The following is an 11,037-nucleotide window of genomic DNA, read 5'->3' as shown; positions in this document are numbered from 1 at the left end:
AAAAAAAAAAAAAAAAAAAAAAAAAAAAAAGCAAACCTGTTTTGGTTTCAGAAAATTCAGTAGGAAGGTAAGGACTTTTACTCTGAGTGGAAATGAAATAAATGAAGCTCATCTCAGCAGGAGTACTGAGAAACAGCACGTAAAGGCTTTTCTCATGAAGATGTCCCAGGTAAAATTTTGTGGATCCAGACACACGTTTTGATCTTGATGACTGTTCAGCTTCATCCTCAGTCCTCCGGAGTTTTAAGGATTCTCCAGAACCAAAAGGTGGGGTATGCAATTTGTATTTCTTTTTATTTGCTGAATGAAACCAAGCCGTGTGCTCGGCTTCATGGAGTGCCTTTGCCTGGATGGCTGTGATGTGACATGGGGAATGGGAACCCCCGGGAGTGCTCCAGGCATCGGTAGCCAGATGAGTTGCACAAAGAGAAAATGAGGGGGGGGGGGGAAGCATCCTCAGCATTTGGTAGGAAAAAGGAGCAGTGCTGTGAGTGGATACTCAGCCAGCAGAGGAGGGAGCTGGAGAGAGAGGCTTTGTTTTCCTCTTAATGCATGATCTTCTCTGTGCTGGGACAAGAGAGTGAGCAAGAGTGCAGTTACTGGCTGCCTGCCCGACCCTTTTGATCCAGAGAGGGGAGAGACGCTCTGTGGGAAGGAAGGAGAAACACGAGGATGGAATCAGAACAGGCGAAATGAGAGGAGGTAGGATGAAGGATACTGGGGAGGTGGGGGGAGGAATCAGCCCCCAGCTGCAGTCAGTTGTTATGAGTGACTCTAAGTAGTGTGGGAGAGTTCATGCGGGAAGCTAGTGTAGACCAGACCTCAACTCACACCACGATTTACTTCATAAAAACATGCCCTGTAGAGCACAGGCTGAAACTGAAGGCCAGATTCCTCTTCTTTTCAGATCTGTCCTTCTGGTTTTTTGTATGGAAGGAGTTTCTCAAGTTTAGGTTGGATAGTGTGTGAATAGACTTAAATGGTTCTTTAACACCAGATGTGATTTTAGGCTGCATAACAGCTAGAGAGAGGACAATTCATGGCATAAAGGTCAGTAGTGTTCATTTCTTTATTGGCTATACAGGGAAACTAAAATTAGAACTGTTGATGGATGTTATAAGTTCCCTTCACAGCCTAACCAAACCATAATCTATGTGATCCTTTACTCAATTTGTGCTGTTCAGAACCACATCTATTTGTTTAGCTGTGCAGATAACAGCAATAGTATTTTACAGGTTCTGCTGACAGCAGCAGGGAAAGCAATCCAGTTTCTCTCAAAATTGCCACAGCAAATGACAACATTGCTGAAGGTTTAGTCACCTGCTTGTCAAGGGCTGGTACAGTCAGGTAGACAAACTGGAAAACCTAGTATTGCATAGCTGAGCGCTGTAGTTCTGACAAGCAAATCGATACTTCCTCTGCCTCCCCTTTCTCTGCAGCTAGTGCAGATGATGTTATTTGTCCTTCCAAGTAATTCCCCTTATTTATCAGTGTTTTGAGATCACCCCTGTGAAAACTTATCCCGGCTCTCCCTGTTACTATCTCCAGCCTTATACCAGAACTGTTACTCACCATAACTGCAGCTGAAACCAGAAGGAAATGAGTTGCCTCCGTGCTTGCTTCAGAGACAGAGGTCCTCGCGCAGAGACAGAAGCTGCGAAAAGGCAAAGCTCTGGTCAGGAGCATGAGATTATTGAATTACAGCAAAGTAACATGGAGGACAGTGAGGCTGAGCAAGACAAGCCTCTAAATGCTCAACCAAGAAAGGTGGGTATCTCACTTGCTCTCTTGATGTTTGCTGTTGGGGAAAATACCACACAGCAAGAGAAATGACACTTTGCAGGAACACCTTGTAGGGGAGGTTTAATTTGTTGTTTGAGGGAGAGAGGAAGGTTATTGACTTGAAAGTAACGGCTGAAAACCTGTTAAACATATTTTTTTTTTCATCTTCTCAATGAAGTATTCTAATACTGGAGTGGGATTTTAAGCTTTTATTTTTTGTGCTTGGCTGTTTATGAACTTAGGAAATGAAGTTGTAATTGGTGCTCCCAGTTTTGCTTTCTCTTCTCACGCGCTGTCAGTGGGATTGGGCTCAAAACCAGAAAGGAGAAAATTTGAAACCCTTATTAAAAACAGGCTTCCTTTCAGAACAAATTAATCAGAAAACAGCACTGCCAAAACAAAAATAGGTTGTCCTGCAACAGATCATGCTGGATTCTCTCTCTTTTTATCTTTAAGTAATTTGCAGTTGCTAACAATTTGAATTTGTATGAATAGAGTACCCCAAAGCCTCAGTTAAGACCAGCATGTGAGTCCAGACAGATAGTTCCCAGCGTTTAGCTTAAAGCTATGGAACAGACTAACGCTGGTAGAGGAGTAATATATACTTACAGGCGACTGTTGTACAATGATTTTCATTACTTACTCCAGAGCAGAGGGGCTATCTGTGGCAGAGCTAAAAAGTTCCCCACTTTTCCATACGGATGGCCGAGCCCTCCTGAGATCTCGTCCGTATTAGTCACGCCAGCCCTCCCTTCCCACTCCTGGCACAGCACTAGCTACTGCTTCCTTGGGTGAGCCCCGCTGATACCTCCGCGGGCCGATTCATTCCACTGGCTGGGCAAAAACCGCATTGACTCTGCTATATTGGGGGCCAGTTACTTCTCCTCTGGCCTGGTAAGCTGAATCAGCTTGCTGCAGGGTCAAACAAGTTCTAGGGAGGTGCAAAGAGGAACAGGAGAGGCAGGGGTGAGCTAGATCCACTTGGCTCTCTTGAGAAACTTCACCCTTAAGTTTCTGTCTAGCCTTCCCCTTCCCAGAACTGAGTTTTCATTTGGACTGTATTTCTGCTGATTCTGGTAGTTGGCTTCTTGTCCTGTAGGGACTGCTGGAAAACTATCATGCTCTGCTTACTGCTCAGGTGGCAGGTTAACCAGAAAAACTGCCCTGCCCACCGGGGAGGGATTTTTTCTGCTGCTACTCCCTCCGGCAGTCTTATGATGTCTACGGGTAACGGCCAGAGGGTGTTGGGGTAGTTGGGGAGCTGAATGTTTACTTGAGATCAAGCCAGTTTGCTATGAGTGATTAAGAATTACGCTTTTGTGATGGTCTAAATAATATGCCTCAATCGAAACTTGGGCTTGAGAGCTGTCTGTCTCAACTGATGTCACTATGGCTGATGTCATAGTTGTACTCGAGGCAGTAGTTAGTGGCTTTTTTCCTTTTTCGGACACAAAATGATATGCTAGTGTCAAGTATTAAACTGAAGCTTCATTCTTCTAATACATTTTAAAAATTAAATAAAAAATATACATACGTAAACATGATCACACTTGAAAGCATGCTGTAAGTGAATCCGTATTCAGCCTTTGCCCTTCATTCGCCACCAAAGCAAAGCTCTGCATGCAGGGGTGTCTGCAGAGAGCGCTTCCCCTTTCTCTGCCCCCACTCCTGGAGAAATGACTTTTGCGAGATCTTTCTGTGGGTGTCTGTTTTCTCTCCCTGTTCATCTGCCACCCCCAAAGAAGCTTTAAACGAGCTGGTGGATGTCAGTTAAATTCAATGAAAGGCTTTCTATTATGCTGGGTTCTTAGAAAGTTCAAAAAGTAAAGGAAGGTAACCTGGGTTAGTACCTCCAGCCAGCAGCTGATTCCTGCCAACCTGCACGTGTGCGGCCCAGACAACCTACAGCGTGTGCTTTTCCTTGCCTGGTACTGATGTGAAAAAGGGGATGGAGCTTACTGCTGGGTTTGTGGTGGATGGGGAGGAGGAGGAGGAATTAAAAAGACAGCATGATCTACTTATGAATTCATGCCCTTCCTTCAGTCTTCTGGCTGTGGAACAAAACAGTTGGAGGGTAACTAATTAAGAGACTAACTTCTGCCATGGTCTTAAATCTTATTAAAAAATTAAATGAAAGGCAACTATTGTCCTTTCTCTCCTATATGAATGTACATGCATGCACAATTGCTTTGAAGAGTTTCCTTGTGATCTCCTCGAACAGGTGAGATTTGTAATAAACTTTCTGTTAAATGTACTCAACAGCCTTCAAGTTTCCAGTCTTCTGAAGAAACAGGGAGTCAGCTGTAAAAGTCTCAATTATTTTATGGTGTTTTTTAATGCAAGAGTATCTAATTAATAGCGGTCCAATTCCTTTGGGTGCTGGCACACAGGAGCTATGCAGATTGATATCATCAATGCAGAGTTGAATGATTCTGGAAATTCCTCCACAGACACCTTTTTGATCGGGAGAGATTGCAAACATTAAAAGGACAGTTTGTGGAACATGCAAATCAAATTGATGTAGTTTTAAAAAATTTGGAAGCTATGAAAGCACCTTTGTAGCACCTTAACTTTATGGGCAATTCAGGAGTTGGAAATTCTGCACAAATGGGAAATGATACGTGTCTCTTTCGAGTAATAGCTTGTCTGTGAATGTCCTTTGCCTTCTGCAGGTCTATGTTCCCACCTGCAGCAGTAGTTAAGGGTGGGAACCCCTGGCGTAGGGCGTTGCTTGTCAGTGAGACTCTCCTGCCTGTGTGGGGTTTTTGTTTCGAAGTGTGACAGGAGAGACATGCTTCAATATCTTTTCCTGCCTTATTTCATTAACCAATATACCCTTTCCTTTTATAACCAGGAGAGAGATCACTGGAAATCATGCAGGAATGTAGTTTTCTGGAAGTGTGAACTATGGATGGTTATAACTACAATTTTTCTAGTATTCTTCCTGGTCATTGTCATCAGCTTATTTCTTTATTCTAGTAAGTATTTGACTCCTGGTTCATCCTCTAATACAAATGTACAATATGTACAATCTGATATAGCACAAATTGAACAGTAGCATCCTTCCAACGCCTTCTGTGAACTGCTGAAGGGACTGGGATGCTGACTGCAGAGGGTGGTATGTTGAGCAGTGGATGTGAAGGCTTTTATTTTAGCAGGCAGCAAGCAATTTGTATCCTAATCAGATGGCAATTCCAGTTTGTAGCTAAGTGAGAAAATGTTTTGAGAACAGAGTCGGGGATGAGGATGGAAGTGATGCTCATGACATTACAACAAGTGCAGTGGATCACTTCCATCCCTTGTGCGGTGTCAGTGCCTGTCAGGCTCCCAAAGCAGCTGACTTTCACTAATGGGGCAGGTGATTGACCTCCACGTGCTGTCACTTTTCTTCAGCCGACTTGCACTTTCTTTCTGTCACTTTGAATCAGTCATTACCTAGGAAACTTGTGACAAAGCCACCCTGGAGAAAGCCAAGAGGGTTGGGGTTTTTTTCAGTACTTCTACTAACTGGAACTTTTTCCTCACCTTTCTAATATTAGATGTTTACACAGATGAAGATGACTATTGGGATGCTGATGCACTACTAGGTAGTGGAAATCGTTGCAATTTTTCGGGAACATTGGAGTTAATGTGTGGTCTCCCACACCTTTTCTCTGAAGACATTACTAAGAGGGTATGTGTTGATGTGGTTCTTGGCAAAGCTGATTCTGCTTGTAACGGAGATACAGTGTTTTCCCTTACAAGAAGTTTCTGTTTCTCTGTGTAGCAACTCAGTCATTTGCAAGTCCCCAAAAAATTCTGAGTTGTACTTTTTCTAGTGTAATTTTAAGTTCTGATCTAGAAAAAAAGAATTGTCTGCTTTTAAGCACACAGTTTAAATTGATTAAAAAAAAAAAAACCACCTGATTTTTTTTTCCCCAAGTTTGAGTAATGGTTGGGACATAGTCTTCGCCTTTTTCATAGAATCATTGAATAACTTAGGTTAGGAGGGGCCTGTGAAGGTCATCTAAACCCAATGCTGGCTAAAAATCCTGTGTATTGCATTCTCCTGTAAGTACAAGATGGCAGCCCGGGTTTGTGACTGCCATTTCTATTGAGCCATGACAGCTCTGAGTTGTGGCTGAAATAAGCTCAGCCAGCATGGCAGTGCTGATTTAAGCTTATTGTGGAAAGGGAGACTCAGCAGAGAGACCCTTTGCTCTACCAAGTAAGAGTAGAAAGGCTTTTTGGTACTAATAAAAACCCAAGCCAAACAACGTAAATTGGACATGACAACACAAGCACATACTTTTAATTCACCCTGAATGCCTCCATTGTGTTAAGGTAATATAGTAACTACTCAAACACACAGATTAACTTGTCTGTCAAGCTAAAAGGGATTGTGTACCTTTTCCAGGGCAGATATTTGCTGATATTAGGCCTTCAGCACCTGTGTTCATGCCCCTTAAAACACCTTGTAAGAATGATTTGTTGTACTTTCTTTTACGGGGAAGAGAGACACTGAATGGAAGAATTTTTTTTTTCTTTTTCTTTTCCTTTTTCTCTCCAAGTTAACAGATGTCTACAGTTCATCTCCAGCTCTAGGACGCTACTTTAGGTCAGCTCAGGTGGTTTATTTCAGGTAAGCAATTTCTGTCACCAAAACTATCTGAAAATTCTGGGCTTTTGATGAGACATACATGTGCCTATGTAAATATGCGTAACATTTAAATCTGTGAAAAATAGGTTGTTTGGGGGAAAGTTACACATATAGTTAGTGAAAACCTACCAAAGGATCTTCTGGTGTAAATGGCAAGTGCTGTTAATAATATATAATGATAGTAACATTTTGTCGCTGTTATTATTGTCTCTGTTGTCTTTGGTCCCAAGTGCAGCCCTTAATAAACAAATTCAAGGATATTTATTAAAAGGAAAACGAGCTGCTGGAACCACTTGAGATTGACATGGCTTAAAGAGCCTTAAAGAAATAAAACAGGGTTCACAGGAAGGGGAGAACTGTTTTGTTCCCAAAAGAGCTAAAGGCAACAGGGACGTAGAAGTCATGAGAGCCAAAACAGTAATATTGCATTGCTGGTTTGTTTGGACCGCTTTTCCCCCTTCCTTTATTTTGGACAACAGGAGCAAATCTCAAAGCAGCAGCAGCATGTTGGAGAGACTGGTGGAAGAGGAGTAAGAGGCAGAGCAGGTGGCAGAGTGGAGGCTAGGCTAGCCTGGGTGGGAGATGCTTACACGTGAAGGAGAAACTCAGTCACCGAAGGCTGGTGGAGCCAGACGAGTAGCAGTGGTGGGAAGAAGGGGAAAAGCATCCAGGCCTGCCTTGCAGAGGCAAGAGAAAGCCTCAAGCTGGAACAGAGGGAGGATCTCGCTCTCGGCGGAAACTGGCACTGGGGGAAGGCTAAGGAGTTTACTGTGTTTGAGACTGTAAAGTTTTAATTTATGGAGATACCACAGGTTTACGACAGGAGGGAGGCTGAGCAGTGGAGGGAGAAGTGGGGCTGGAGAGATCAGCTGCAGCGTGGTCCTGCCATGGAGAGATAGCAGAGAGGCAAGGGAAGGCGGTCAGAGAGCTTCCCCAAGGACTTCTGAAAAAGCACTGTTACAAAAGGGATTAGAAAGGCAGGAGGAAATCAAGGGAAGTAGATTTGCAAAGTCCCAAGGCCCTTGAGCGAGCAAGGACAGAGGGAGAGCCCCCTTGGGCTGCGGCAAGGGGCAGTCCGGAGGGCACTTCGGGGAACGTGCTCCCCTGCACCGCCAGCCTTGGGCACGCCAGCTCTGCTCAGTGCGTGAGCTGTAGCTCCTTAGCCTGACGGGTTAAAATTATGATTTAGACCATTGAGTGCAAAGCTGTAGTTCTGCATACGTATTGACTAGCTGATCCCTCCCCCCCCCCCCCGCTTTGTGTGTGTGTCTGTCTCTATGCCTCTTTTTCTCTCTGTGTCTCCTTGTCTTTTACCCCATCCAACTACTTTTTTGACGTTTTGCATTCCGTGAGTACCAAATGTAACTGTCGAATTGTAGTCAGTGGATTTGGCAGACCACAATGACATGTCCAGAGATATACTCCAGTTTGGTGGTTTGCGTAACCCACTCCAGAGCTGAGTTAGGAGCACAGCTGGGTGGCCCCACGTACCGCTAGCAGGAAAGCAAATTTTTCTGCAGGTTCTCAGCTAACCTATGCATGAGGTATTGTAGGACCTCTTATCATTACGTACTTGTGAAGCACGAGTGCTGAAAACCTCACCCCATTAGGACACGTGTCCAATTGCCCTTTGTGCGTTTGAAAACATCTCAGGTTGGCTTCAGGTATGTGCCCAGTTTCTGTTAATGTCAAGAGCTGTTCTAAGAAGGGAGGGGGAGAAGGAAACTGGAATCTTTGATGGCAGTCTTCTTCTTTTATAATGCTTTTCTCTAGAACAACCTTAAAAAAAATCCAGGCCAACATTGATATGAAAATTCAGTCTTCTCAAAAAGGAAAAGATCCAGTATGGACATGAAGGCATTCATACTTGACTTTGTTTGTTTTTCAGTAATGAAAGCTCCACTGTATTTTATCAGCTAGAATTTTCTGTACCACCATCAACAGAGGGGTTTATGGAAAACACAATGAACCCAGATTTTATAAGGAACGTTTTACGTCAAAATATTTATGATGAAGAAGATACTTTTAATCCTGGGACATCTGAATGTAACAGGTTAATGCTTGACCCGACTTCTCTCACATTAACATGTAAGTGCTATATACCAGAGAGATTGTTTCTTTACAAAGAGCAGAATTATTTACTTGAAAGGAGGGAAACCTTTCTGGAAAGGTGTTGAGATTTGTTAGTAAATATATTTTGCACAACAGTATTATGAAAATTGTAAAATATTCGGTCTTCAAGAAAATCTTGCTATGCTTAGTTTATAATCTAGGATTCACTGTTTGGTCCTCTGTTGAGAAAGGGAGTAGTGGCAAGACTGGTTAGCTACAGACTCCAACCAAACTTTTCAGATCTCCTCTTGTGTTTTGTGCGTACAAAGAAAATCTCCTCATCTGTGTGTGGACCATAATGGGGAGCCAAATAATTAAGAATGTTTCTCCTCATTCTATACTCATATCTGAATGCTTATAAAACAAATTTTAATCCAAGTAAAACAGGATAAGTAATTTGGGAGTGAATTTCTGTGGGTTTTGGTTAGTTTGTTTTGGTTTTTTTCTCATGGTCAAGGATGAAAAAGCCTCCAGATTTTTGTCTTTTCAGAGTTTTTTGGGAAAACGTATTATGCACAGAGAGACCTTTTAAAGGAACAAATGTTTATTCTTCCAGGTTTTCTAGGTAGTGATTCCAATGACTACCAGTGACTAGGTAGTGATTCCAATGCATTTAGATTTTCCTTGATTGAAGTGTCAGTATAAAAGTCCTATGTGCTTTGCAGTTTTACTGAAAAAAAATGCATGGAGCTGCTTCCCCCCACCCCCAACTTACTGAGGCACACCTACGTGCTTTCAGAATAATTCTAGGCTAACAAATCACCATACAGTGTATATAAGTAAGATTTGTGATTAACTTATATTGACTTTTCTTGGTACTCTTATCAAGGGACAAGAGAGCAACAAGTCATGAGTTCCAATTCTCAGCATCATTTTGTTCCTTATATATTGACAGGATTCATAGAAAATGCATCATAAAAGGGACAGGAAAAAATATGCTGAAATATCTAACTAAAGTTTCATTTTAATGCTAACAAAGTACTGTTTTAACTTTCAGAGAAATGATGGAAATACTCCTCATCTTCCTTACCACCTAGAAGAGATGGCTTCTCCTACCTGTTAGTAATACTAGGGTAGGGAGCTATTTGTTTGGTAAAAACACTTCTAAAGATGTTGTCCTGTAAATACTGTCTGTGATGCAATATTGTAAATGGAAAATGTGGTATAACAGTGTTGTGCTCCTATAAGACCGCTACCTCCTTCTTTATTGTTGTCTTGATATCTCAATAACCCATTTCACTCTTGTGAAAATCATGTATCTTGTCTGATACATGCTTTGTTGACTTTGAAACCTCTGCTTTGTCTTGCCTTACGATTAAATCTGGATTCTCTGCACGAGCTTTAAAAGCAGTCTTGCACATGGGTCCTTTCTTCTTCTCTTGTCTTATCCAAAATTATCTGCACGGCTTCATCCTTAATGCTCACTTTCACCCATGCTCATGTCTGTTACTTTTTTCCCTGGTAGCTTCATATGCCATGTTTCCCCGTTGTTCTTTTCTCATAAAACTGCCTGAAAAATTAAGTATCCTCTCTATTTTCTTTAATTACGTGAAGACCTTTACACTAGCTTCTTAAGTGAGCTTCAACTCTCATCATTCCCTTGTTCATCCTACAGTCTTCCTGGATAAGGTGGTATCTCTTCTATTTTTCTCTTCTGTAATGTGAAATGGATATGAAGGAAGAAACATCAGGAAGAAACATGTTTTGTTCACTAACGCATCTGAATGCCACAGGAATCTTTCAAGGGTCAAATTAGCTGTTTGCTTTAAAAAATTAGCTACTGGTACTAGTGAATAGACAGCTATTTGACCCCCATTTGTAAATTCAAACAGAATCTAGTCTATACCCTTAATTATACTCCCTGTCCCAGCAGTGGGGATAAAAATGAACAGGTGCAAGATATTTGCCTTAATAAGGCAGCAAATAGTTGCTCTCATTGACAAGAGATCAGATGAGACAGACCAATGCCAAGAGCAAGGTGCTGAAGCAGACCATGTAGGTCAACATGGCATGAGTTATAGCTATAACTGGCTATAACATGAAAATTAAAAATCAAGCATTAACTTTACACAGAATGGAATGCGTTCACTACCATGTTAGTAAAATGTAGCTTCTTGTCATTTGTTTATAGCCAGTGTAAATGTTAGTACTGTTGGATAAACAAATTTATTTTAAGAAAACTTTTGTATTGTGAGAAATATGTTATGGGAAATTGTGTTTTCCTTTTTCTAATATTACTAGTTTATTTAAGGAGTAATCTGACAATTTTACTGTGCATTAAATTATTTATTTTTACTCTTAAAGTGATTGTTTTCATTCTTCAGCAGCTCCAGTCTTTCAGCTGTTTGAGTTGGAAAATAAAGGTCGGAGTTCTGAATGCTGAAAGCTGTATGAAGCATCTATCTGACACAGCCGTGCACTCAAACCCATGTTTGTTGTTGCCTGAGTTTTAACTGAGCTTGGGAACCAGCCGGGACCAAATTAGCAGTTCACATGGCGCTCAT

The 11,037-nt window shown here is 41.9% G+C and overlaps 1 protein-coding gene across 3 annotated transcripts; it reads left to right on the top strand.

Annotated features, from left to right (window-relative positions):
• Positions 1-38: 38 nt before the first annotated feature.
• C6H3orf52 (chromosome 6 C3orf52 homolog) lies at positions 39-10,836 on the top strand. Of its 3 annotated transcripts, none has more exons than XM_069785528.1 (7): positions 39-267; positions 1,549-1,767; positions 4,637-4,760; positions 5,322-5,455; positions 6,333-6,403; positions 8,310-8,509; positions 9,531-10,836. In XM_069785528.1, coding segments are annotated over exons 2-7 (699 nt in total). In that variant the 5' UTR covers positions 39-267; positions 1,549-1,599; the 3' UTR covers positions 9,533-10,836. The 3 variants fall into 3 exon arrangements, with proteins under 3 accessions (XP_069641629.1, XP_069641628.1, XP_009912893.1); XM_069785527.1 differs by lacking the exon at positions 39-267 and adding an exon at positions 306-702; XM_009914591.2 differs by lacking the exon at positions 39-267 and having other exon boundaries at positions 721-1,767.
• Positions 10,837-11,037: the final 201 nt, after the last annotated feature.

Source organism: Haliaeetus albicilla, chromosome 6, assembly GCF_947461875.1.
Source record: "Haliaeetus albicilla chromosome 6, bHalAlb1.1, whole genome shotgun sequence".
Taxonomy (NCBI): Eukaryota; Metazoa; Chordata; class Aves; order Accipitriformes; family Accipitridae; genus Haliaeetus; species Haliaeetus albicilla.
This window is presented reverse-complemented; position numbering and strand designations above follow the sequence as displayed.

Excerpts from the sequence above, each read along its gene's own strand:
- C6H3orf52 (XM_069785528.1), top strand. The coding sequence starts at position 1,600 with ATGAGTTGCCTCCGTGCTTGCTTCAGAGACAGAGGTCCTCGCGCAGAG. Across the intron at positions 1,768-4,636 it reads TAAATGCTCAACCAAGAAAG|GAGAGAGATCACTGGAAATC; the intron begins GTGGGTATCTCA and ends TTTTATAACCAG. Across the intron at positions 4,761-5,321 it reads CAGCTTATTTCTTTATTCTA|ATGTTTACACAGATGAAGAT; the intron begins GTAAGTATTTGA and ends TTCTAATATTAG.